Source organism: Euleptes europaea, chromosome 11 (genome assembly GCF_029931775.1).
Source record: "Euleptes europaea isolate rEulEur1 chromosome 11, rEulEur1.hap1, whole genome shotgun sequence".
NCBI classification, from domain to species: domain Eukaryota; kingdom Metazoa; phylum Chordata; class Lepidosauria; order Squamata; family Sphaerodactylidae; genus Euleptes; species Euleptes europaea.
The window spans coordinates 12,950,393-12,973,809 of NC_079322.1; the positions used below are offsets into that span (position 1 = coordinate 12,950,393).

The 23,417-nt window shown below is 46.1% G+C and overlaps 1 protein-coding gene across 1 annotated transcript in view; it reads left to right on the top strand.

The window, feature by feature from the left end:
• Positions 1-23,417, top strand: part of TNS3 (tensin 3) — a 392,082-nt gene that overhangs the window by 188,042 nt on the left and 180,623 nt on the right. The window contains exons 6-9 of the mRNA XM_056856991.1: positions 4,812-4,853; positions 10,724-10,776; positions 13,021-13,192; positions 14,367-14,417. Of these exons, the coding sequence (XP_056712969.1) occupies positions 4,812-4,853; positions 10,724-10,776; positions 13,021-13,192; positions 14,367-14,417 (318 nt within the window). The remainder of the gene's footprint in view (positions 1-4,811; positions 4,854-10,723; positions 10,777-13,020; positions 13,193-14,366; positions 14,418-23,417) is intronic.

The window sequence follows — 23,417 nt, forward strand, 5'->3', positions numbered from 1 at the left end:
ACATGACATCTGCTGTTGGATCTGATCCGGAAAACCATGGTTTTATTAGGTGCCGTGAAACACAGGCAGGATGCTGCTGCAGTCGTCTTGTTTGTGGGCTTCCTGGAGGCACCTGGCTGGCCACTGTGTGAACAGACTGCTGGATCTGATGGGCCTTGGTCTGATCCAGCATGGCCTTTCTTGTGTTCTTCTGGTTCATCATGGGTACTGCGCACACGCAGGCCAGCCGCGGAGAACTTATGCTGGAAAGCTCTAGAATGTTCGGGCCATTCGCGCCCCCTCCCCGTCCGAGGCTCTTCGCGCCCAAGAGGTCATGTGATAGGGGAGGGGCGAGCGGCCATCCCTCCAGTTCTTTCTTCGCTGCCGCGTGAGTGAGAACATTTTTTGGTGAGCTCTTGATTTTGCGTCGTCATATGGATGATATGATGGCTCTCTTCAAAAAGTGTTCTTCGTGTGGCTACAAGATGTTGCAGTTAGACGAGCATGAGGAATGCATTTATTGTTTGGGGGAATCTCATATTGCGGTGTCCTGCAGGCATTGCAGGGCGCTCACTCATCGTTCCCGCCAGGACAGAGCCCTTAAGCTCAAGGCTTATTTATATGAACAATCCCTCACTCCGGTCCTCGGAGCCCCTTAAAAAAAAAACCCTTCGTCTAAAAAGAAGGCAAAAAAATTGAACTCTTCTAAACAGACGACGTCCTCTTCGAAGAGTAAGGGAGCGCCTGATATACCTCCTCGACGTGCGGGGGATGCGCCTCACTCTTCACCCTCGACGTCAAAGAAGAAGTTAGCATCGAAGGATGGTTCGACACCGAAGAAGGACTTGGTACCGGGGCATCACAGCACCCACATCTTCAGCCCCAGCATTTCGGCCCAGATACAAGCCCAGACAAAATCCCTCTTTCTGTAACAGAGGATACCAATTTATGCCCTACCAGTTTTCTTGCCAAAACCGCCAGTCCTTTAATACATCAGATCAAAGACGGTTCCCTTCCAAGAATAGGGGCAAACGGGGTGATAGATCCCCACAGGGCAGACCAAACCCCAAAAAGGGAGCCCAATGACTAGCCGCCCCACTTTCTGAGTTACCTTCCTTACGGTTCCTGAATAGACTGTTTGCATACAATTCAGAATGGTGCCTTATTTCAGCTGATCAATGGGTGTTGTCCATAATAAAGAAAGGTTATTTCTTGGAATGGCTTCATTGTCCTCCTTCTTTGCGCCCTCTGCCAAGGGATACACAGGCCCCTCAGGTGTTGAAGGATGAAATAGCAGAGCTGCTCCAAAAGGGGGCAGTCAGCCAAGTGCCAGGGGACCAGTGTGACAGAGGTTTTTACTCCCACTACTTTCTAATAGACAAGAAAGGGGGTGGTAAGAGGCCCATTTTGGACCTCAAATGATTGAACAAGTTTATTCGCGTTAGACCCTTCCGAATGGTGTCAGTCCAAGAGATTGGGACCCTGTTGAGCCCTGGGGCATTCTTTGCGGTGATGGACCTCAAGGATGCTTATTTTCACATCACCATTCATGAATCATGCAGGAAATTTCTCCGTTTTTCCTGTGAAGGTGCCCAGTTTCAATACAATGTTTTGCCCTTCGGATTGGCTACCGCCCCCCGAGTATTCACTAAATGTGTAGGGGAGGTAATCGGTAACCTGGCTCGGCAGGGGGTTGTTATATTCCCCTATCTGGATGACTGGTTGGTGGTTGGCTCTTCCCCCAGTGAGGTCAGACAGAGTGTCGATATCATCTTACGTCTCGTGGACAAATTGGGGCTAATTCTTAATGTGGCTAAGTCTAGACTGGAGCCCACGCAGACCATTGAATTCATTGGGGCAGTGCTGGATTCCCAACAGGCCAAATTATTTCCACCCCTTCAGAGAGTAAGGGCAATTCAATCTATGGTAGAAGCTTTTCAAAGGAATCGCTTTCAACAAGCTATTCGCATCCAGAAGCTTTTGGGACTTATGACTTCTACCACGGCAGTGGTACCGCTGGCCAGGCTTAGGATGAGGCCTCTGCAATTGTGGTTTTTGCAGCATTTCTGGCCAAATGTGGATAGACAGGGCAAGATGCTCTCTATCCCTAGGGTGGTAATACGGTCCCTGAATTGGTGGGGTGGGGACTGCAACCTGCTTACAGGGGTGCATTTCAGAGTGCCATCCCATGATGTTCAGCTGTTCACAGACGCTTCCCTGATGGGTTGGGGGGCTCATTGCGGACACCTACGAACCAAAGGGAGGTGGTCCATGGAGGATGCTCAGCTGCATATTAACCTTTTGGAACTCAGGGCTATAAGGTACGCTCTGGTTTCTTTCACAGGGACACTACAAGGAAAATGGATCCTGATCGCGACAGACAAGTTTGTCGCAAAGTACTACATAAACAAACAGGGTGGTACAGGATCAAGACAGCTCTGCGAGGAGGCCATTTTCATTTGGGAATGGGCGGTTCAACACCACGCCTCTCTTACGTCCATTCACATTGCAGGACAATCAAACGTTGTGGCCGATGCTCTCAGCAAATAGTCGGACAGGCTACCCGAGTGGTCATTAGACGATCACATTCTGGATCAGTTAGTGGCTCGTTGGGGTGCCCCCTCCGTGGACTTATTTGCGACGGAGGCAAACACAAAGTGCCCCATCTTCTGTTCAAGGGCTGCACGGGATCCACGATCAATAAGAGATGCATTTCAGATCCCGTGGACGGGGCAGTTGATGTACGTCTTTCCCCCAATCCCCCTTGTCCACAGAGTGGTAGGCAAACTGGCAACAGAAAAGGCCTGGTGATCCTTATAGCCCCATTCTGACCAAAGAGGCCATGGTTTCCCTTGCTATGGAAGCTGGCCCAGGGGCAGTTTTGGGAACTCCCGGTAGCCCCAGACATGATATCGATTGGCGACGTGTGGCATCACGACCCTGCTTCGCTCCACCTCATGGCGTGGCTCATCTAGTAGTGGGGAAATCCCCAGTGCAGTCACTGAGGTACTGGTAGCTGCTAGAAAGGTTTTTAAGCAGAGGTTAGATCGCCATCTGTCAGCAATGCTGATCTTAGGCAGATCACGAGAGGGAGGGCATCTTGGCCATCTTCTGGGCATGGAGTAGGGGTCACTGCGGGTGTGTGTGTGTGTGGGGAGGTAGTTGTGAATTTCCTGCATTGTGCAGGGGGTTGGACTAGATGACCCTGGTGGTCCCTTCCAACTCTATGATTCTGTGGGTGTGAATTTTGACCCCAGATTTTGGAATCCTAAGAACTGCTTCTCTTCAGCTTTAGTTTAAAGAGTGGGGTATGTGGATTGGTCTGTATTGACGTGAACTCAATTGGCCTGCATCCAGTTCACCCCAACCCGAATCCTTGAAGCAGCAAGGAGGATGTCTCCCTTCATTTCTGAAATAATAGCAAAGGGAGACCTTAATGGAAACATTTCTTCCTACTGGGGTTGCCAACTCCAAGGTGGGAAATACTTGAAGATTTGGGGATGGAGCTTTGAGAGAGTAGGGTTTGGAGATGGGAGGGACCTCAGGGGGGGTATAATGCTATAGAGAGCACCCTCCAAAGCAGCCATTTTCTCCAAGGAAACTGATCTCTGCAGTCTGGACATCTTTTTATAATTCCAGAAGATCTCCATGTTGCGCCTGGAGGTTGGCAACCCTACTTTCTAGTCTGCCCATTCCTGTGTGGAATTTTTCACAGGTCCCAAGTTGCTCTTGCCTGGTCTTTTAGAATCTCTTGTGGTTGGGAGTACTGAACGGCAGTGTTGTAAGAATGGAGACAGGGCCTGCTTGTTGTGGCTCCTGGACTGTGGGACTCCCCCCTCCCCATTAAAGACCCCCCCCCAGATTTTTCTTAATTTATTCATCCTGTGTATTTGCATATTTACAGAGGGGAGTTTTTTTTTTTAAAAGGTTTATTGCTGTCTTTGAAATTGATCACTTATTTCCGGTTGGTGATAATTTCCAAACTATTAATATTTTTAACTACTGGGATTTTGGGATTTTAATGTTGTCTGTTTATTTTGGATCCTGTATAAATTAATTAGCATATAAAATAGTACTTTTTTGGCATAGTTATGAAATTTAAAAGTATACATGCTTTAATTTTTACCACCCAGTACTAGAGATGATTGTAACCTGTTGCACTGTACACTACTTGAGCACATATATTTTAGTTCCTGGCAAAAAATGCCTTATATTCTCCTCTCGTGAAGACGGCATCACCCTCTAGGTGCAGAAATGCACCTTGGCCTTGAGTGTATTATATGTCTGCAGTATTTGCAGGAATTCTCATTCTGTAATGCTGTAGCTTGTCTTACCCAAAAATCTTCATACTACAGATTTCAAGGGAGGTGTTTGACTCTTTCCAAAAGAGAGAATCTTTCATTGGAAGTGCCTCCCCCTCGTGCTTCTCTATATCTCCAAATTCTGCCTTGGAAAAATTGGGGAAAATTCTGGGGGGGGGGTGATGCTTCCCCCCCAGGCCTTCCTATCTGTGTAGACCCAGGTTCAAATCCTTGCCCCGCCACAAGGCTGATTAGGTGGCTTTGGGGCAATTTCCCCTCTCCTAGCCCAGTGTTCCTCATATAGAGAGATATAACCCACATCTGTGCCACTCTTGGCTCAGCAGAGAAGGAGCAGGTTATAAATGAGATGGAAACACAGGAGCACTGGTCCCTCCAATCTAAAGGAAGTAAAAAGTGAAGTAAAAAGTGGTAGTGTCTTGACTCATTAGTACTGGTTTGGTTGTATACCGTGAAGATGGCACTGTTTCTATAACTGGTTTTGTCTTTCTATCTCCCTTTTCTTCTTTGCAGCTCGATCGCTCGGACTCTTTTGTGAACCATGTAACCAGAACAGTAAGTGTAAAAACCAAAAAAGACCCCCTTTTCTGGAAATCTTTGGTTAAATTTGCGTGTACACATTTCTCTTGCTCTCACAGAAACAATTTCTGCTAGGGGTTTTCAGACCCCTGTACAAAAATTAAAAATATGAGGGAGGCCCTGACGACAGGGGTAAAAAGGGAAGAAAAAGACATCAAAAGAAACGTTATTGAGGGACAGAGACCAGAGAGGCTCAAGTAATCAAACAGGGCTTGTGCTTACGATGTTTTGAGTGCAGGGGCAATTCCGCAGTCCAGCAGCAAGGCATTCCACAGATAACGGCATGACCAGTGAATCCTCATGGAGACTTGAGATCGGAGACAAGCTCTTGGTTTAGAAAATAAAATAAAAAGTAGAAGGTGAAAAGAGAGAATGTTAGGTGTATAAAGGGATAGAAGAGAAGAACGTTAATGCAGAGAGAGAGAGAGAAGGTAGAAACAAAAAATACAATGAATACAATAAGGGCTATTAATGGAACTAAAGAATGAAGAGATGTGAGAAAAATGATGACAGGAAGAAAAAGACAGTGGGCAACAGGGTTCAAAACAATAGAGAGAGGGTTGGATATGAGAAGGGAGTAAGACAGAAAAAAGGATGCATTCTGAGAAGAATGAATGAAACAATATTTCAGCCGTAAATAGTCTGATTTAAAAAAGAATATTTAAATAATTTCTTTACTTGGTTTAGCCTCCCTGTCCAGAAAAAAAACAATTGATGAAAGAAGAGATTAAAATGACTGTGCTCACACTTTTATTTTCCTTTCGGGGAACATCAGTAACAGGTTGCCCCGAAAGCACCATTTTTCATGTACAACCAAAACTTGGAGGGAAATATGTAAGAAGGTAACATAAAGTTCCAAGATGCTGACATCATTTTGATAACTTCCTTGGATATCCCCTTGAAATAATGCTTTAGTGCTTCATGTTACATAAACCGGAACTGGAGGTTTAGATGACTTGGAGCTAATTTATTGCTGATAAAAAATAGGTACACTTTAAGTGCTCGATAAATAAGAATAATGCTGAAAATTATGCAGAAAGCTGAAATGCCCAAAAGAGGGGGGGGATTCGGCAACACATCCTCATCCTCTAGTTGCCCATCATGACTGGAACCCCTGCCTGAACCCACTTACATTGTTCTCCCCCTCCCCAATTTATCTAAATTTAAGCCAAATTGCACATATTTACTTATTTTGAATTTTTTTGTTTTGTTTCTCTTTTGGCCAGCCAAAGGCGGAAGCAGCAAAGAGTGTTTCTCACCCTGTTCCAGTTCTCAACTCACCAGTGAGGTTTTGGAACCTTGAGCATTTCGTTTTAGTGCTTTTTTTGAAAACATCTTTGCCTTTCAAGATGTTCACCCTAAGGCCCATTTTGCACTGATGGGCATAAGTGTGAAATATGTGATTGCCTTAAAGTCACCCAGTGGGTAGAACTGGCAAGTTGGTCAGAAATATTAGGTGTCTCCTCGATGCTTCCGTGCCTGCCTGCCTAATCAGAGTGGGGAGGGGGGACCCTTACTAGAAATCCTGTTTCTCATAGAATCGCAGAGTTGGAAGGGGCCATACAGGGCATCTAGTCCAATCCCCTGCTTAATGCAGGATCGGCCTAGAGTATCCCTGACAAGTGTTTTTCCAGCCTCTGCTTAAAGACTGCCAGTGAGGGGGAGCTCACTACCTCCCTAGGTAGCTGTTTCCACTGTCGAACAACTCTTACTGTAAAACATTTTTCCCTAATATCCAGCCGGTACCTTTCCTTCCTCAATTTAAACTCATTATTGCAAGTCTTATTCTCTGCTGCCAACAGGAACAGTAGTGGTTAAGAGCCAGCATGGTGTAGTGGTTAAGAGTGGTGGTTTGGAACACTGGAGTCTGATTTGGAGAACTGGGTTTAATTCCCCACTCCTCCACATGAGTGGTGGAGGCTAGTCTTGTGAACTGGTTTTATTTCCCCACTCCTACACACGAAGCCAGCTGGGTGACCTTGGGCTAGTCCCACTCTCTCAGCCCCATCTACCTCACAGGGTGTCTGTTGTGCAGAGGGGAAGGGAAGGTGATTGTAAGCCGGTTTGATTTTCCCTTAAGTGGTAGAGAAAGTCGGCATATAAAAACCAACTCTTCTTCTTCTCCCTGCCCTACCCTAAGTGACAGCCCTTCAAATACTTAAAAGAGAGCAATCATGTCTCCCCTCAGCCTCCTCCAGGCAGGCTCAGTTTTAACTCAGTACAGAAGCTCAACGAAAGTGTTGTGAGAGAGTTCTCCTCTATTGGGCCAGCAGTGTCTTCTAGAGTAAGGGGACAACAGGACTTGCTGTGATGCAGACCCCCTCCCTCTCTGCCCCCCCCCCAATAATTGACACTGTACACAGAGTTGTAAAATGTGAGAGCTGAAATATCGCTGCCTTCTCCTTTAAGTTCCCTTGTTATGCCCAGGGTGCCATATGTACCAAGCGGGCGGAGGATTGAAGTTGACCCTGGCTTGTCAATGAGGAAGTAGAACAAACAAGAACACTTTCAGAAGTTTTTTTCAGATGTGGCACAACGAAGCAAACAGCTCCCAACTAACAATAGAAAATAGCCTGTAATTATGTTACAGAGATTATCTGGCAAATTCTTCCTTTTTTTTCTTTTTTGTGATGCACGGAGGCGGCTTTTGTAACTGTTCATTCAGCTGGAGAAGCTGGGGAGGAAATATTTGTTTCTGTGTAGCTAAATATGTGCAATTTGGGTCAACAGGGTAAATGGAAGAGGAAAGAAAGAGGGCATTGCCTGTTTAGTTCCCTGGAAGCTGGGTGATCTCATTGTTTAGCCAGTATTTCTTCCCAGCATTGAAATAGCTGTAAAAGCCAAAATATTTATCTATGAACTTTAAAAACATATGGAGAACTCCCATCCCATGCCCATACCCCCCCTAAAAGAAAGAAAGATTGTGAGCTTGTTAAACACATGAACAGCAGGTGGCAAAGATATTCAGAGGTATTGTGAGCCTCTAGGGGAGGAGGCATGAGTCAGCGTGGTGTAGTGGTTAAGGTGTCGGACTGGGATCTGGGAAACCCAGGTTCGAGTCCCCTCTCTGCCATGGACACTTGCTGGGTGACCTTGGGCCAGTTTCAGCCTCGGCCCTGGCAAGTATTTTGGATGGGAGACCACCAAGGAATACCAGGGGCGTGACGCAGAGGCAGGCAATGGCAAACCACCTCTGAACGTCTCTCACTTTGAAAATCCTATGGGGTCGCCATAAGTCAGCTGTGACATGATGGCAAAAAAAGGGGAGGATGTGTTCCTTTCTATTCAAGAATGAATTGCAGAACTGGAAGGAAAATGCATCATTCTCCCATACTTACCCATGATGCATGGAACCGCTAATCCTGTTCCTTGTTCTCTCATTCTCCCCCTAGCAAATCCCTCCTTTTTAGTGAAGCCTCTTAATCCTCACTTCCCCACTGTGTTCAGTTTTGGGCACCACAATTTAAGAAGGTTGTAGGCAAGATGGAACGTGTCTAGAGGAGGGTAACCAAGATGGTGAAGGGCCTGGAGTCCAAGCCCTGTGAAGAAAGGTTGAAGGAGCTGGGTACTTTTAGCCTGAAGACTTAGAGGTGATATGATAACCATCTTCAAGTACTTGAAGGGTGCCAAGTTGTTTTCTGTTGTCCCAGAAGGTCGGACCAGAACCAATGGGTTGAAATTAAATCAAAAGAGTTTCCGTCTAGACATTAGGAAGAATTTTCTAACAGTTAGAGCAGTTTCTCAGTGGAACAGGCTTCCTTTGGAGGTAGTAAGGTAGTAAGCTCCTTCCCTGGAGGTTTTTAACAGAGGCTAGATGGCCATCAGTCAGCAATGCTGATTCTGTGAGCTTAGGCAGATCGTGAGAGAGAGGGCATTTTGGCCATCTTCTTGGCATGGAGTAGGGTTCACAGGTGTGTGAGGGGGAGGTAGTTGTGAATTTCCTTCATTGTGCAGGAGGGGTTGGAGTAGATGACCCTGGTGGTCCCTTCCAACTCTATTATTCTACTGAAACCAAGGTTAAGTTGGTGCAAATGCATTCATCCCTTCCCCTCATATCCCCCTTTAATTCCTTCCTCCACTCTGTTTTCTCCACCACCCCCACTGTCAGAACTTAGCTTGTAAAGTCTTCACGGTCAGCCCCTGCCACACACACCTTATGTTGCTTAAAGCATTGTGTAGGTTGCTGGAGTTAGATTGACCCTCGTTCAACTCCTATTTGAAGGCAGGCTATCATGTTCCGAAGTCCCCAATGAGCATTCTGAGAACTTCAGCACAGGTGCAATCACCAGACAAACTTACCTTGGCCAAACTGCCTTGGTTTACATGCAACTCGAACTTCTGAGCATATGGCCATAATGGTTTTAGTATAAATTACTTTTCAGCCCACATAATACCAGGTTGGGCCCTGGTAATGAGTAATAAACTTTACAACATCTTCTTGGTTACTGGGGAAGAGGCACATATCTCCTGAATTCATGTTGTGGGTCATTAAAGTAATCTGTCAAATGCAGAATTGCTTGCCACTCGTCCCCTCTTTGCGCCTGCAGAGATGGATGCATCTTTTAGAGTGATTGGATTGCATTGCTTGTTTTTGGTGCCTGCATAGTCGTTGGTATGAAGTGATTGTAACAGCCAATAGCAACAGTAGGTAAATTCATGGGCAGACACCAAAAACACACTCAAATACTTAAGTAGTTAGTATCAACTACAAAATCTCCTATGGATTCTTTTTTTATTTTACTTTAAAAAAATTGGATGTGGTGACAAGAGGCTTAGTGCAAGAAGTTTAATTACATGAGAAGGCAGTTTAATCATGCATTAAAATTGAACTTGGAACTATGAATGGGTGCAAATGAATTTGTTCAGATGCATCCGAGCAGCTCACTGAACAACTGTCTCTCAGTTGGTCTCCCAGTTCCAAATCCAACACTCTTACTCTTTGCCTCACTGACTCACAGTGTCTTCTGCAAGATGGTTCATGTCTTCAGGAGCTGCCTTATGTCAAGTCAGATTTCTGATTCATCTAACCAGTGATCCCCAACGTGGCTACCCAGGGCACCAAGGTGCCTGCTGCTTATTGCTTTGATGCCTCAATGAAGGAGGAGGCACTTCAGAACCAACCGGGATATATCACCTCTGTGTTCACAGTGGAAGGCCCATTGGGGAAACCGTTCCCTTCATCATAGGAAGGCACTTAGCTTGGAATCTCCTGGTATTTTGTAACTGGTCCCATAGCCCACGGCATCCATTCTGTGATTGGCCATGCCAATCTCAGTGTCCCAAGAGCGCTCCCTGACTTAACAAGGTGTGGGGACCGGTGACTTAGCCAATCCTGTGCAGTGCTGGTGGACAGGAGAATCAGACAAATAGTCGTGGGCCGCAGCCCTCCATGAATGCAATCAGTGTTTGTTTGTAGAAGCCCAAGAAGTTTGCTGCATATTTTACAGTGCAATATTCATGTGCAATAGTCATTCGTGAAGGTCTGTATACCATTGCGTGCTAATTTCTAACTAGAGTTAGTCAAGTTTGAAAAGGCCCTCATTCTGAGCCATCTCTCTGCAGTCAATCATTTTTTTATAGTTTAACATTCGATTCCTAGAGTAACCCAAAAAGAAAAAAGAGAAATTCAACAAACCCTCTTAGTTCACTTGTCAGGTTTCAAAGCAAGATGTCAACACAGGAACCTTTATAAATAAAGGGGTTCTTTTGTGTAGCTCTGGACATTATTAAGCCTCTGTTTATTGCCAAATGCTGTCTGGGGTATTTTGAAAATTGCCTTGAAATATGTATAAATGCCATGTTGATTCTTCTCTTTAAATGTCACTTTTTTTGGATCTTGTTTTCAGACTTCCAGCAGTTTTTTGAAAAGCTCATCTTTCTGTTGTGACAAACTCTCCGAGTAAGTAGGCTTTGCAAAGCTGCCCTGCTCTTACTGCCCGGGCTTTCTGAGAGAGGCTCCGTCGTCCCTTTGAAGGTCACTTCAAAAGAACGCTCACGATTATCTTTGAAAGTCATAGTGCATTTCCCAGCTATAATGCAGACCTTTAATTCCTAGATGCTGTAGCAACTAATCCTGTCCCCAGCTAGTCTTACTTCTTGGGGGCAACCAGTGCAGGGATACCTAACACAGTGCTGGTTTGAAGTTTAATTGCTATTTCTTTAGTATTTATTTTTATTTATGCTTTTAAAACATTTATTAGAGCCAGCATGGTGTAGGGGTTAGGAGCAGTGGACTATAATCTGGAGAACCAGGTTTGATTCCCCGCTCCTCCACATGAGTGGCGGACTTTAATCTGGTGAACTGAATTTGTTTCCCCACTCCTACACATGTAGCCAGCTGGGTGACCTTGGACTAGTCACAGTTCTCTCCCAACTCTCTCAGCCCCACCTTCCTCACAAGGTGCCTGTTGTGGAGAGGTGAAGTGAAGGCAATTGTAAGCTGCTTTCAGACTCCTTAAAAAGGTAGAGAAAAGTAGGGTATAAAAACCAACTCTTCTTCTTCTTCCTCTTCCTCCTCCTGCTCGAGCTCAAGGCAGCTTACAACATAGACAAAATACTTAACATAAAATACACTAAAAACATAAAAACCAAAATTTAAAATCACAATTCAGGACTGCTAGGAAATTTGACCAAATGTGGTCCTAAATAAAACTGTCTCCCAACTGCCTCCTAAACATCGAAATTGAGGGGGCCAGGCTCACCTCCCTGAGGAGGTTGTTTCATAATCATGGGGCTGCCACTGAAAAGGCCCTCTCTTGCGTACTCACCAGACGAGCTTCTTTGATTGATGGAACTATCAGGAGAGCCTCTCCCTGTTAACTTAATGTAGTACATTTTCCGTCTTTGATGGGAGATGGCGGGTTACATTTGAATAGGAAAATCCACCTCTTACCAGAGAGTTTGAACCTTATTGCATGATTATGGGACATTTTGAATGGGTGGAGACTCCTCCCATGTTGCAAATTGGTTCCATGTATGTGGATAACAGCAATTTTTTGTTTTGCTACTGCAAATTCATTGCAGAGTGGGGTGGGATGGGATTTTGTGGTTGTTTAGTGAAAATTCTCGAGTTATACAATGAGCCCTTTCATACAAATCACTTGCCATAAATTGCAGCTGCCTCATAGGTCACGGAGCCAGTGTGGAAAGGGATACTGACCAGATGTGAGGTTCCGACATGATCCCTTTTAAACTGTTTAAAGAAGTGGTTCCCAAGCTTTTCGGGCCACTGCCCCCTTGGTTCCCCAAACTCAACCCCAGCGTCCCCTACCCTATCCTATAAAAAGCATTATTCAAAATAGGGGTTTGTATGACTCACTAAAGAAGATAATAACAATAACATTTCAAAACAGTAACAACTAATTGCACATCTTTTCAAAATCAAATTACAACTTTTTAGTTGAAATTTATTGAACAAAACTGGTGAACTTGATCCAGTGGTGCCAGCTCTTCAAAGTCTGGAAAAAAATTCTGATCGTTTCCACCAAATTTGCCAGCATGGTGCCATAGCTTGATCTGTTGTAAATTAGTGGACAACACAGTTGAAGGGGCCCATCTCCAGCACCTCCCCCACTGCCCTCTTGCCTCTTAGTGCCCCCCTAGGTAATCCCACTGTCCCCTCAGGGGGTGGTACTGCCCACTTTGGTTTAAAGTCTGGGGAGAATTTGGACTGGGAGATTAATTGCACTTTAGTGATCAAGCCAGAGGAGGGTGCTGAAGAGACCCAGTGGTTGGTGTGGTTTTTACTGCTGAATAACAACTGCAGGGAAGCCGAGTTAGGACTCTGGCTGCAACCTACATGGGAGCCCGTTGGTGACCTTTGTGTGGCTTTGCTTCTATTTCTGGGGTTGGGGGTCTAATCTGTGTGCTGGCACTGCCATCCTTGCTGACTGCAGCCAATGGCACCTTGTTGGTTTTCCTGTGAAGCAGAGTGATGAACTCTTCCCTGGAAAGCTGACAAGTTTGCTTAATGAACTGAATACACTTTCCGTAGTTTATAAACTGAGATTTGAATGCAAGTATTTGCATACTGTAAACAATGGCTGATTCCTTTGTGGTTAGAACGAGACATCAATTTCTGCTCATTAATGTTTTATTCCTCAAACTCCCTTCCTCCAAAACTGTTCTGTTCTGTCTACCGCAGAAGTGCCGACTTCAATCACATGATGGAGGAAGGTTATGAACTGGACCTGACTTACATAACGGAGCGGATCATCGCTCTCTCCTTCCCAGCCAGCTGCTCAGAGGAGACCTACTTACACAACCTCCAGGATGTAACACGGATGCTTAAATCCAAACATGGGGACAATTACCTGGTAAGATCAGATGTAATTAAGGATGCCCTCCACATCTGTCCATGTATTTCTTCATTCCCATGACTGTGATCTCATTATTGGGACCTCTTGACAAAAACTGCATTTTCAGATATGCGCCTGAGATGCTTTAAATGTGTGTCACCAGCTGTGAAGTATGAATGGGACATCATGTGTCTGTCAGCACGTGTTTCATACTAGGAAAGACCTATGATCAGTTGCTCCCTATTGAGCGTGTAGCAAACCAAAAGGGCAGATCTGATTTTGCTGTGGTGTGATCTGTGAAAAGGCTCTTGAGACGGGGGCTGGATCCCGCCAACTTTTCCATTTGGTTTTACACAATTCTCTTCCATATTACAATCCCCATGTGGCTATTGTCCATGCAGATCCCATGATTCCAAGTATAGCACTTTTGGTTGTCATTCACCCCCATCTTCTTCTGCACATCCCTTCCCAACCCACCTGTCAGTTGCAAGGAGCTACACAAGATGCTTATGTGGCTACATAGCACTAACACAAGCCATTCTCTTCTTTCTCTTTCCTCACTTTTCCCATTTTAAGAACGAAGCTCTCTGAAAAGTTAAAGCTATAGCCGATAACCAAAGGAAGGTAGGATGGTGGGTTGTTAACTCCTGTTAGTAGGCAGAAGGCTGATTGGATTCAGGAAGGGGGGCTGAGGAAGGGAATACTTCCCCAAGCAGATTTGCCTATTCCTCTTGATCCACCACTTCCACCACTGGGAAAAGACACTTCTGTTTTGTCTGGCATACACTTTGTCCCGGGACAGGGCCCTCTGCCGCCCGCCCAGGACTCCCCACCACCGCACTCACCTCGGGAAAGGAGACGGGGCAGGCGAGGGTGGGGAAAGCTCAGACTCCCCCTCGGACTGGTCTGAGGCTGAGGAAACCCCTGCGGCCCGGACCTTCCTCAGGCCAGAGACTCCCCAGGGCATGAGGGGTCCTGACACACTTACTGACTCTCTGTCTTGTTTGTTTTTAATTGCTGGTTTTATATGACAATCCTGTTTTTTAAAGTTGCTTTTTAATGTCTTCGTAATTGTTTAACCTTGAGGTCCTTAGTTGGGCAGAAGGGTGGGAAACATTTCTATAACTTGGTTGCGAAATGGGCTAAATGCAGTGCTTAAAATGCTGTGTTCCCTCTCTTTTATCTGGCACAGGTGTTAAATCTCTCAGAAAAAAGGTTTGACCTTGCCAAACTCAACCCAAAGGTATTGTACCATTTCTTTGTGTTTAAAGTCAACATTTCATAAACTCTGAAAATTAAACAACAACAAAACGAAAAGTTTCAGTCCAGGCCCTAGAACACTGGGATACTTGTTTTGCTTATGACAGTAACCGCTGGAGTCCAGAGAGGAATAGGCTAGTGAGGGCCAGACTCTACAATATGGAGAATGGCCTGGTAGACTGCAATGTGAAGAAGAGTTGGTTTTTGTATCCTCCTTTAAGAAGCCTCAAAGCCTTCCCCTCCCCACAACTGGTACCTTGTAAGATAGGTGCGGCTGAGAGAGTTCTGAGAGAACTGTGACTCGCCCAAGGTCACCCAGCAGGCTTCATGTGGAGGAGTGGGGAATCGAACCTGGTTCTCCAGATTAGAGTCCACCACTTTTAACCACTCCACAACGCTACCTGGTCCATTGGCAGCACATGGAGCGGACTAGTGAGCGAGATGGAAAACTCAGTAGAATGTCTCTGGTGATCTCCTCTGCTGTATGAAAGATAGAATCTATCATAGTTTCATAAGGCAGCCATCTTGGGTTGCAGTAGAACAGTTAATCTCGAATCCAGTTGCACCTTAGGGTATTTTCAGGGTATAAAGCAGGGGTGGGGAACCTTTTTCCTGCCAAGGGCCATTTGCATATTTTTAACATGATTCGGGGGCCATACCAAGCATAGATCTCCCGACCGGGGGGGGGGGAGGTTAGGGTTGCCAGGAGACAGAGAAAGAGACAGAAAAAGAGGGAGAAAGGAAAAGAAAGAAAAGGAGAGAGAGTGAAAGAAAAAGAGGAAGAGGCTTCCCCCCACACACACGGGTGAAGCACAGACATGCACGCACATAAACACACGCACTCTCCCGGATGGGCGGGGAGCAATGGGGGAGGGGAAGCCGGGAACACACGCCCAGGTGCCCAGGCACACAAGTGGGTGGGAGCTATCAGGCAGGCTTCCCAGCTTCCTGTCCGCACGCATGTTCGCGGCCATGGCAATGACGGCGGCTTCCACGGGAGAGTCCGCGGGTCTCTATTGCGCTATTGGACTCGAGTCTAGAACTCATAATGTCTTATTGTTTGTATTCAAGGCCCATCGAATCTTGAAATTTTCCACGAATGGTGGTGTCAGTATCAGGCGCCTGTCCCTAGCATCCCATAAGCAAACTCATCCAGGCAGGTAGCTCTGAAGCAGTAATACTTTATTAGGAACAAAAAGACAGATTAAAGGACTGACTGCCTACAGGTAGGTGAGGCTAGTAATGATGAATACAGGCAGGTTACATGCTTAAGACACTACGGACTGAAAAAGTAAACATTGCTAGGCAACCTCGAGATAAGCGGTTCCCAGGAAGACAGACTAAGCATTACCACAGCTGCAGAAAGCAGGATGAGCTAAACTATACTCAGACATTCATAGGCATGAGAACCAAGGCTTGACGTGTGGCCAGAACCTGGCCTGACTCCAGCAAAAAAGGCAAAGGCCTGACATTCGGCTCCCCCTAAGGCCCCTCTCCCTCCCACAAACGGGCGAGGTTTTTGGGGGTAAGCATCGTGAAACTGGCGAACTAGATGGGGGGCAATCAGATGGTGCTCAGCTACCCATTAATCATAACCAGGCCCTAATTGTTTCCAGTGCACCAGGTAGTAGAGCACCTTATTGCGGACCCGGGAGTCTAGGATCTTGGAATCTTCAAAATGTTCCTCCCCCCCCCAAAACACTGGGGGCTCGGGAGCAGGATCAGGATGCCGTTTTGGCACGTGCTCGTATCTTTTTAGAAAACTGATATGAAACACCGGGTAGATGCCCCTCAGGGACTTTGGAAGACTGAGTTCTACTGTGACTTCATTCATGAGCCGCGAGACTGGGATGGGTCCCACATACTTCTCACTGAGTTTTTTACACGGGCATAGGGAGCAAAGGTTTTTGTGGACAGATATACTTGGTCCCCCACCTTGATATCCCACCCTGGAGAACGGTGTTTGTCCGCTTGTGCTTTGCACTTGCGCTTGGCCCGCTCCAAATTTTTCTGTAACCAGGGCCAAGTATGTTTCACCGCGTTCACCCAATCAGCCACTTCGGCGTCGGTGCCCTCCCCTGACCAATCCACACTCCCAAACGGCCCGAAGTCCTTTCCATACACTACCTGAAACGGGCTAAAACCAGTGGACTGATGGGAGGCATTATTATAAGCATACTCAGCAAAAGGCAAGAGATCCACCCAATCATCTTGATGGTAGTTTACATAGCAACGCAAATAGCATTCTAGTACAGTGTTGACATGTTCAGTCTGACCATCGGTCTGGGGATGGTAGGCACTGGACAACCCTTGTTCTACCCCCACCAACTGTAGAAAAGCTTTCCAAAACTTTGCCATGAATTGTGGGCCCCGATCCGAGATCACCTTGCGCGGAAAACTGTGATATTTGAAGACATGTGATACAAACATTCGAGCGAGTTTTTGAGCTGTAGGAAGTCCCGTGCAAGGAACCAAATGAATCTGTTTAGAAAAAAAGTCTGTGACCACTCATAATACCGTCTTCCCCTGGCTGGGAGGAAGATCCGTGACAAAGTCCATGTCAATAACCTCCCAAGGAGCCGAAGGCGTTACCAAAGGTTTCAAAAGTCCGGGTGGCTTCCCCACCACCCTTTTGGCTGTAGCGCAAGTGGGGCAACTGCGAATAAAAGAATCCAAGTCCGTTCTCATCCCTGGCCACCAGAACTGTCTGTGTAAAAGATGCAGGGTTTTAACAAAACCAAAATCCCTCACCACCTTGGAACCATGGCCCCGATCCATCACCTCCCTCCGAAGAGAAACAGGAACATACAGTTTATTTTCATTAAACCAGAACTCCCCCCACGGAGTCATTTTGTCAGGCAGACTATTTGCGGCTCCCTCTGCCTGGCAGGCTTGAGTCAAAGCAGTTTTGAATGAGTCCGGCAGCCCTTCCAAGGGAGGGGATTCTCATGCTTGGGAACGAGTAAGAACGGCCAGGCTAGGCAAAGTCTCCCGCTGCTCGGGAGTAAATAGCGAGTCTGTGGGACCATCCACCTTGCTCTGATACTGGGGGAGTCGAGAAAGCGCATCTGCCAATTGATTCTGCTTGCCAGGCACATGCTTTAACACAAAACGGAACTTAGAGAAGAATTTGGCCCACCGCACCTGCTTTGCCTTGAGTTTGCATGTTCCTTTTAAAGCCTCTAAATTTTTATGATCCGTCCACACTTCAAACAAGACGTCGACCCCCTCTAGGAAATGTCTCCACACCGTGAGAGCACATTTGACGGTGGCCGCCTCTTTTTCCCAAATGGGCCAGTTCAATTCAGACTTCAAAAACTTTTTAGAAAAGTACGCACAGGGTTGAAGCTTCCCCGCTTCCCCCACTTGCAGTAATGCTCCCCTCATCGCTACATCGGAAGCATCCACTTGAACAATGAAAGGTTTTTCACAGTCAGGGTGTTTGAGTATAGGCTCTGAAGTGAACAGTTTTTTCAGAGTGTCAAAAGCCCGCTGACATTCTGGCGTCCAATTCAACCGGGAAGAAGGCAGAGTGGCTGAACCCCCTTTCCCCTTCGTTTTTAACAAAACTGTTATGGGTAACGCCATTTGCGCAAAATTGTTGAGAAACCCTCTGTAAAAATTGGCAAACCCGAGGAACTGCTGCAATTGTTTGCATGTTGCCGGTGGCTCCCACTCCAACACCGCCCTTACTTTCTCAGGATCCATGGCCAGACCCTTGTGCGAAATCACATACCCCAAAAAGGTCAATTTATCCTGATGAAATCACATTTGGACAACTTTGCAAACAGTTGATTGTCCCGGAGGCGTCTCAGTACCTCTTTAACTTCACATGCTCCTCGTAAGTTTTTGAATAAATCAAAATGTCATCCAGATACACAATCACCCCTTTGAAAAGTAAGTCATGTAACACCTCGTTAATCATTTGCATGAAGACACTAGGAACCCCACTAAGACCGAAGGGTATGACCAGGAATTCAAACATGCCGGTTGTGCAGGCTGCGCTTGACTATTTCGGCCACCTCTTGCCGAAGTCCCTCCAATAAGCCCCGCAGCGTAGCTACCTGCTCGACCAGTTCATGGTTTTGCTGCTTGAGGCGTAGGTAGTCCTCGTCCCGCTCTCGCCACTTTTGCAACTGGGGCTGGTAGTCCTCCCCCCTTTCTCGCCATGTCTGCGTCTGGTGCAATCCTGTACCCCACAGAGGTGGTTCCTCAAAACTCCTCGTTGCTTCCATCCAAGAGCCGACTGTAAAATCCCAGTCTTCCTCCAGCAAGACGGAGCCCGCTCCCTGCTGCCGCTGGGTATTAATATGTGGAGGCACCCACGGAGACTCCAGCCAGAGCCGCAGACGAACGTCTGGAAGTCCAGGCACTGCGCCGTCCATACCCCGAGGTCGCAGTTGTCCCAACGGCAACTTGGGGGCCTCCTCTGGCTTCTCCGGTTGCTTAGGTTCCTCGTCCGGTACCTTGGGGTCTACCGGCTCTTGGTCAGGAATCAGCGGTCTCGTGGTATCGGGTACTTTGGTGTCCAGAGCTTCACCCATGGTGTTGGGGAGAACACGGCACCGCAGCCCAAAAAAAGAAGATTACTAGCCTAATGTCAGTATCAGGCGTCTGTCTCTAGCATCCCATAAGTAAACTCATCCAGGCAGGTAGCTCTGAAGCAGTAATACTTTATTTGGAGCAAAAAGACAGATTAAAGGACTGACTGCCTATAGGCAGGTGAGGCTAGTAATGGGAAACACAGGCAGGTTACATGCTTAAGACACTACGGACTGAAAAAGTAAACATTGCTAGGCAACCTTGAGATAAGCGGTTCCCAGGAAGACAGACTAAACATTACAACAGCTGCAGAAAACAGGATGAGTGAAACTGTACTCAGACGTTCATAGGCATGAGAACCAAGGACTTGACGTGTGGCCAGAACCTGGCCTGACTCATGTGAAGAGCCTTTGCTCCAGCAAAAAAGGCAAAGGCCTGACAGGTGGTTAGCATTATGAACAGACAATGAACATTGTTGGTAGAATTTCTTGGTTTTTCCACCATCGTATGTGATTCAAAGTTTCTGCGTCTGAAGAGTTGTATAGAAGGTGTGCATGAATCCATGGTCATGGACCTCATCCAAGAAACACACTCCTTTGCCCTTTGCCAGCGTGGTGTAGTGGTTAAGAATGGTGGTTTGGAGCAGTGGACTCTAATCTGGAGAACTGGGTTTGATTCCCCACTCCTCCACATGAACAGCGGATGCTAATCTGGTGAGCCGGGTTGGTTTCCCTACTCCTACACATGAAGCCAGCTGAGTGACCTTGGGCTAGTCACAGCTCTCTCAGCCTCACCTCACATGGTAGGTAAGGCTGAGAGAGCTCTAAGAGAGCTGTGACTAGCCCAAGGTCACCCAGCTGGCTTCATGTGTAGGAATGGGGAGAGGAAGGGAAGGAGAATGTAAGCCGGTTTGATTCTCCTTAAGTGGCAGAGAAAGTCAACATATAAAAGCGCCTCCTCCTCCTCCTCCTTCCTCCTCTTCCTCTTTTGCCCTTAATAAAATTAGTGGAGCAAAACATGAACAAAAGCATCTTAAGGTCTATGCACCTTTCAATTTCCTTGTTTGTTTTTTTAATATATTTTTTTATTATTTTTCAATAATAACCAACATTTCATTTAGACATACATCCTCTATATCCGTGTTGGCGAACCTATGGCACGGGTGCCACTTCCGGCACGCGTAGCCCTTTCTGCCGGCACGCACTGTTCCTCCAAGCCGCTGGCCTTTCCGGCTCTGCCCCACCCCGGATGGGGGAGGCTGTAGCCCAGGGGTGGGGAACCTCCGACATCATTGGCTGTGGCCCCCGGACTCTCCCACAGAAGCTGCCGCCATTGCCGCCGCTGGAGCGTGCGCGGCCAGCCAGGCGGGTGGGAGAGCGGGGAACAGAAGCCAAGCGCTCACACTCGGCATGGCCGGCGGCTTCTCCGGCGCCCTCTGGGCCTGTGCGGGCGGAGGGGCATGGCTGGTCGGTGGGTGTGAAGGAGGCGCCCTCTGCCCCACCCTGCTCGCCTCTCACAAGCCTGCCGCCGAGCCCCACCGAGTGGCAAATCCAAGGCAAAACCTCCCATGCATAAATGGCCTCTTTCTTTTTCTGTCTCCCTCTGTCCTTTTCTTTCTCTCCCTTGCTCCATTTCTTTCTCCCTTTCTCTCTCTTTTTCTTTCTTTCTTTCTCTCCCTCCCTTCCTTCCCTTCCCCCTCCCTTCCCTTCTTTCCTTCCTTCCTTCCTTCTTTCCCTCCAGCGGCTTCTCCGGCACCCTCTTGGTCTGTGTGGGCGGAGGGGCGTGTAGTCCTATTCCACCTTTGAAGTGCCCACAAGCTATCCTCCAAACACCTTTCCATTTGTCTTGATATGTAGAGAGAAAACACTAAGGAACTAGTTGCCAATCTCCAGGTACTAGCTGGAGATCTGCTATTACAGGTGATCTCCAACCAATAGAGATCAGTTCCCTTGGAAAAAATTGCCACTTTGGCAATTGGACTCTATGGCACTGAAGTCCTTCCCCAAACCCTGCCCTCCTCAGGCGCCACCCCAAAAACCTCCCACTCATGGCGAAGAGGAACTTGGCAACCCTAGCCTCTCCCTCTGGGCCCCCTCTGGGGGTGGTATTCAGGTTAAATTGCCGCATTGGCACTCGGCGATAAATAAGTGGGTTTTTGGTTGCAGTTTGGGCACTCGGTCTCTAAAAGGTTTGCCATCACTGCTCTATATCAATAAAGATAATCATTAACAATTCATAAAAAATTATTAGATGTATGTCTTCAAAATAGAATCAAAAATAATTGACTTCCCCACCATCTTCCTTCCTCTCTAAAATATCTAAGATCTCCTTTGCATCCATGCATTCTAATTCATTTATAAGTCACCCTATTCATATTATACTTTATACTTTCCCCTTATCCAATATATTTAATATTGATAATACTAAGGAGGGAAAAAAAGGAGTAAAAAAATAAGAACATTTAAAAAAAACAGTGAGATAAAAATCCCATGTCCCTCCATATATTCATCTCAAAATACATGTGTAAATCTAAAAAGAAAAAAAAGAGGATTAAAAAAATAACCTTATACAAAAACAATGTTTATAGTATTTTTCCTCTACTCCCCACCTTTCCCATTAAAAAAGTCAAATTAGTATTCTTCCTGCTTTCTCAGCCCTTCTTCTTATTCTTTTTCTTCTGTCGGGAGTTTCTATCACCAATCACTTTTTTGCTTGAAGTGGTCTCCTGTCTGGAACAGTCAATGCCCTGTATTCCGTGGGCTATAGAGTCTTCTGCTTGTTTTCCAACAATTTGAGTTGATAGCTCACTGTTTCTTGTCAAAAAAATTTCCACGTCTTCCAATGAGTTGATAGCATATTTAGTCTGTTTATAGGTAAAGGTAAGACCTTGTGGTAGCAACCAGCTGTATTTTATTCCTTTATTTCTGAGTAATTCGGCAAAATCTTTGTATACAGCTCTCTTTTCCATCAGGTGACGTGGGATATCTTTGAGAATTATCAATGGTATATTATCAAATCTCAGTTGATTCTCCAGTTGAAATTTTATGATAATATTTTTCATCCTGATGTCAAAGAAGGAGATCAGAATTTCTCTGGCTTTTGTTTTCTGTACCCGTGTTGATAAAGGAATTCTATATATCTTGTTTATTGCTGCATTCAATTCTTGTACATTTAAATGGAATATTTCAGCCAGTGATTTGATGATGTCATCTCTGGTAGACCCAAGTCGTTCCGTCAGATTGCGTATGCGTAGATTATGTTCTCTTTGTTGTAGATCCAAAATAGCAAGTTGATCTTTCATTTGCTGTTCCTGGAATTGTATAGCATCGATTTGTTGTGATTGGGATTTCATATCTTTTTTGAGTCTTTTCACATCTTCCGTGTTGTTATTAATTGAAAGTTCCATCTTATTCATACTCTCTTTCATTTGTGTAACTTGGTCTTTTATTGCCTTGATCTCATTTATAACATCAGCAAACTGTTGAGTGATAATTAAAGTCATTTGTGTAACTGATTGCTCTTGTTGCTTGGAGACCTGTTCAAACTTCTTCTTTACTAGTCCATTTATTAATTCATTTTGTTCAGCCAACATTTCCTGTATCTTCTGATAGTTTATTTCCATGGTTATCTGTGGCTTTTTTCCTTTTCCCCGACCAGAAATAAATGTAAGCAGGCAGACCGGTTCAGTAAAGTTGTGAAAAGAATCTATTAGCTTTAGTGCTGTTGCTAGGCAGAACTTGAAGATACAAGGTTGTGAGCCTTCCGTGACTCTCACTCTGATTTAGGAAAGTAGGATCTATTTTGATGTTGCACTGAGTGAGGCACACCAGCACGACCCTCCTCTTTGGTTTCCAAGTCCTAGAGAGGTCTCTTCCTGAGTACGTGCCTGGAGGACTCTTCCAAACGGGGAAAACGAAAGCTAAAAGTACTACTCCTCCCCTTCACACAGCAGCTGTCGATTGGAAGCTATCGATGCCACTCAAATCTTCCAGGTTGTTTTTGTTTGCCTGCCAATTCAGTTTGTGTTAATTAGACTTTTTAGCCGGATGATCATTTAAAAGTCTGGGTGATGGGGTGTAAAGTCTTAGTTGTATTTTAAACAATTCCAGTTGTTCAAATCTGTTATGATAAGCAAAAGGAGTTCAAGTGACTTACATGGAGTTTGAAAGACGGGGTTCTCTGTCATTTGCTTGTACGATATTTAGTGTAATGTGAAGGGGACCACAGCTTCTGGGTCCTCGAGGCGTTTCGGGGCGATGAAAGTCCTCCTCAGCCGACGGGACTCCGACCAACTCCTCCTCCTCAGCGAGAGGGGGGGGGTTGGGAGTCAAACCGCTCTTCTTCAGCAGCATGGGGTTACCTGCATTCCGATCCCCTGATTAGGATCGGAGACGGGACTTTTGGAAAGAGCCCTGATTCAAAACGCCTCTCGGTTCCTCCG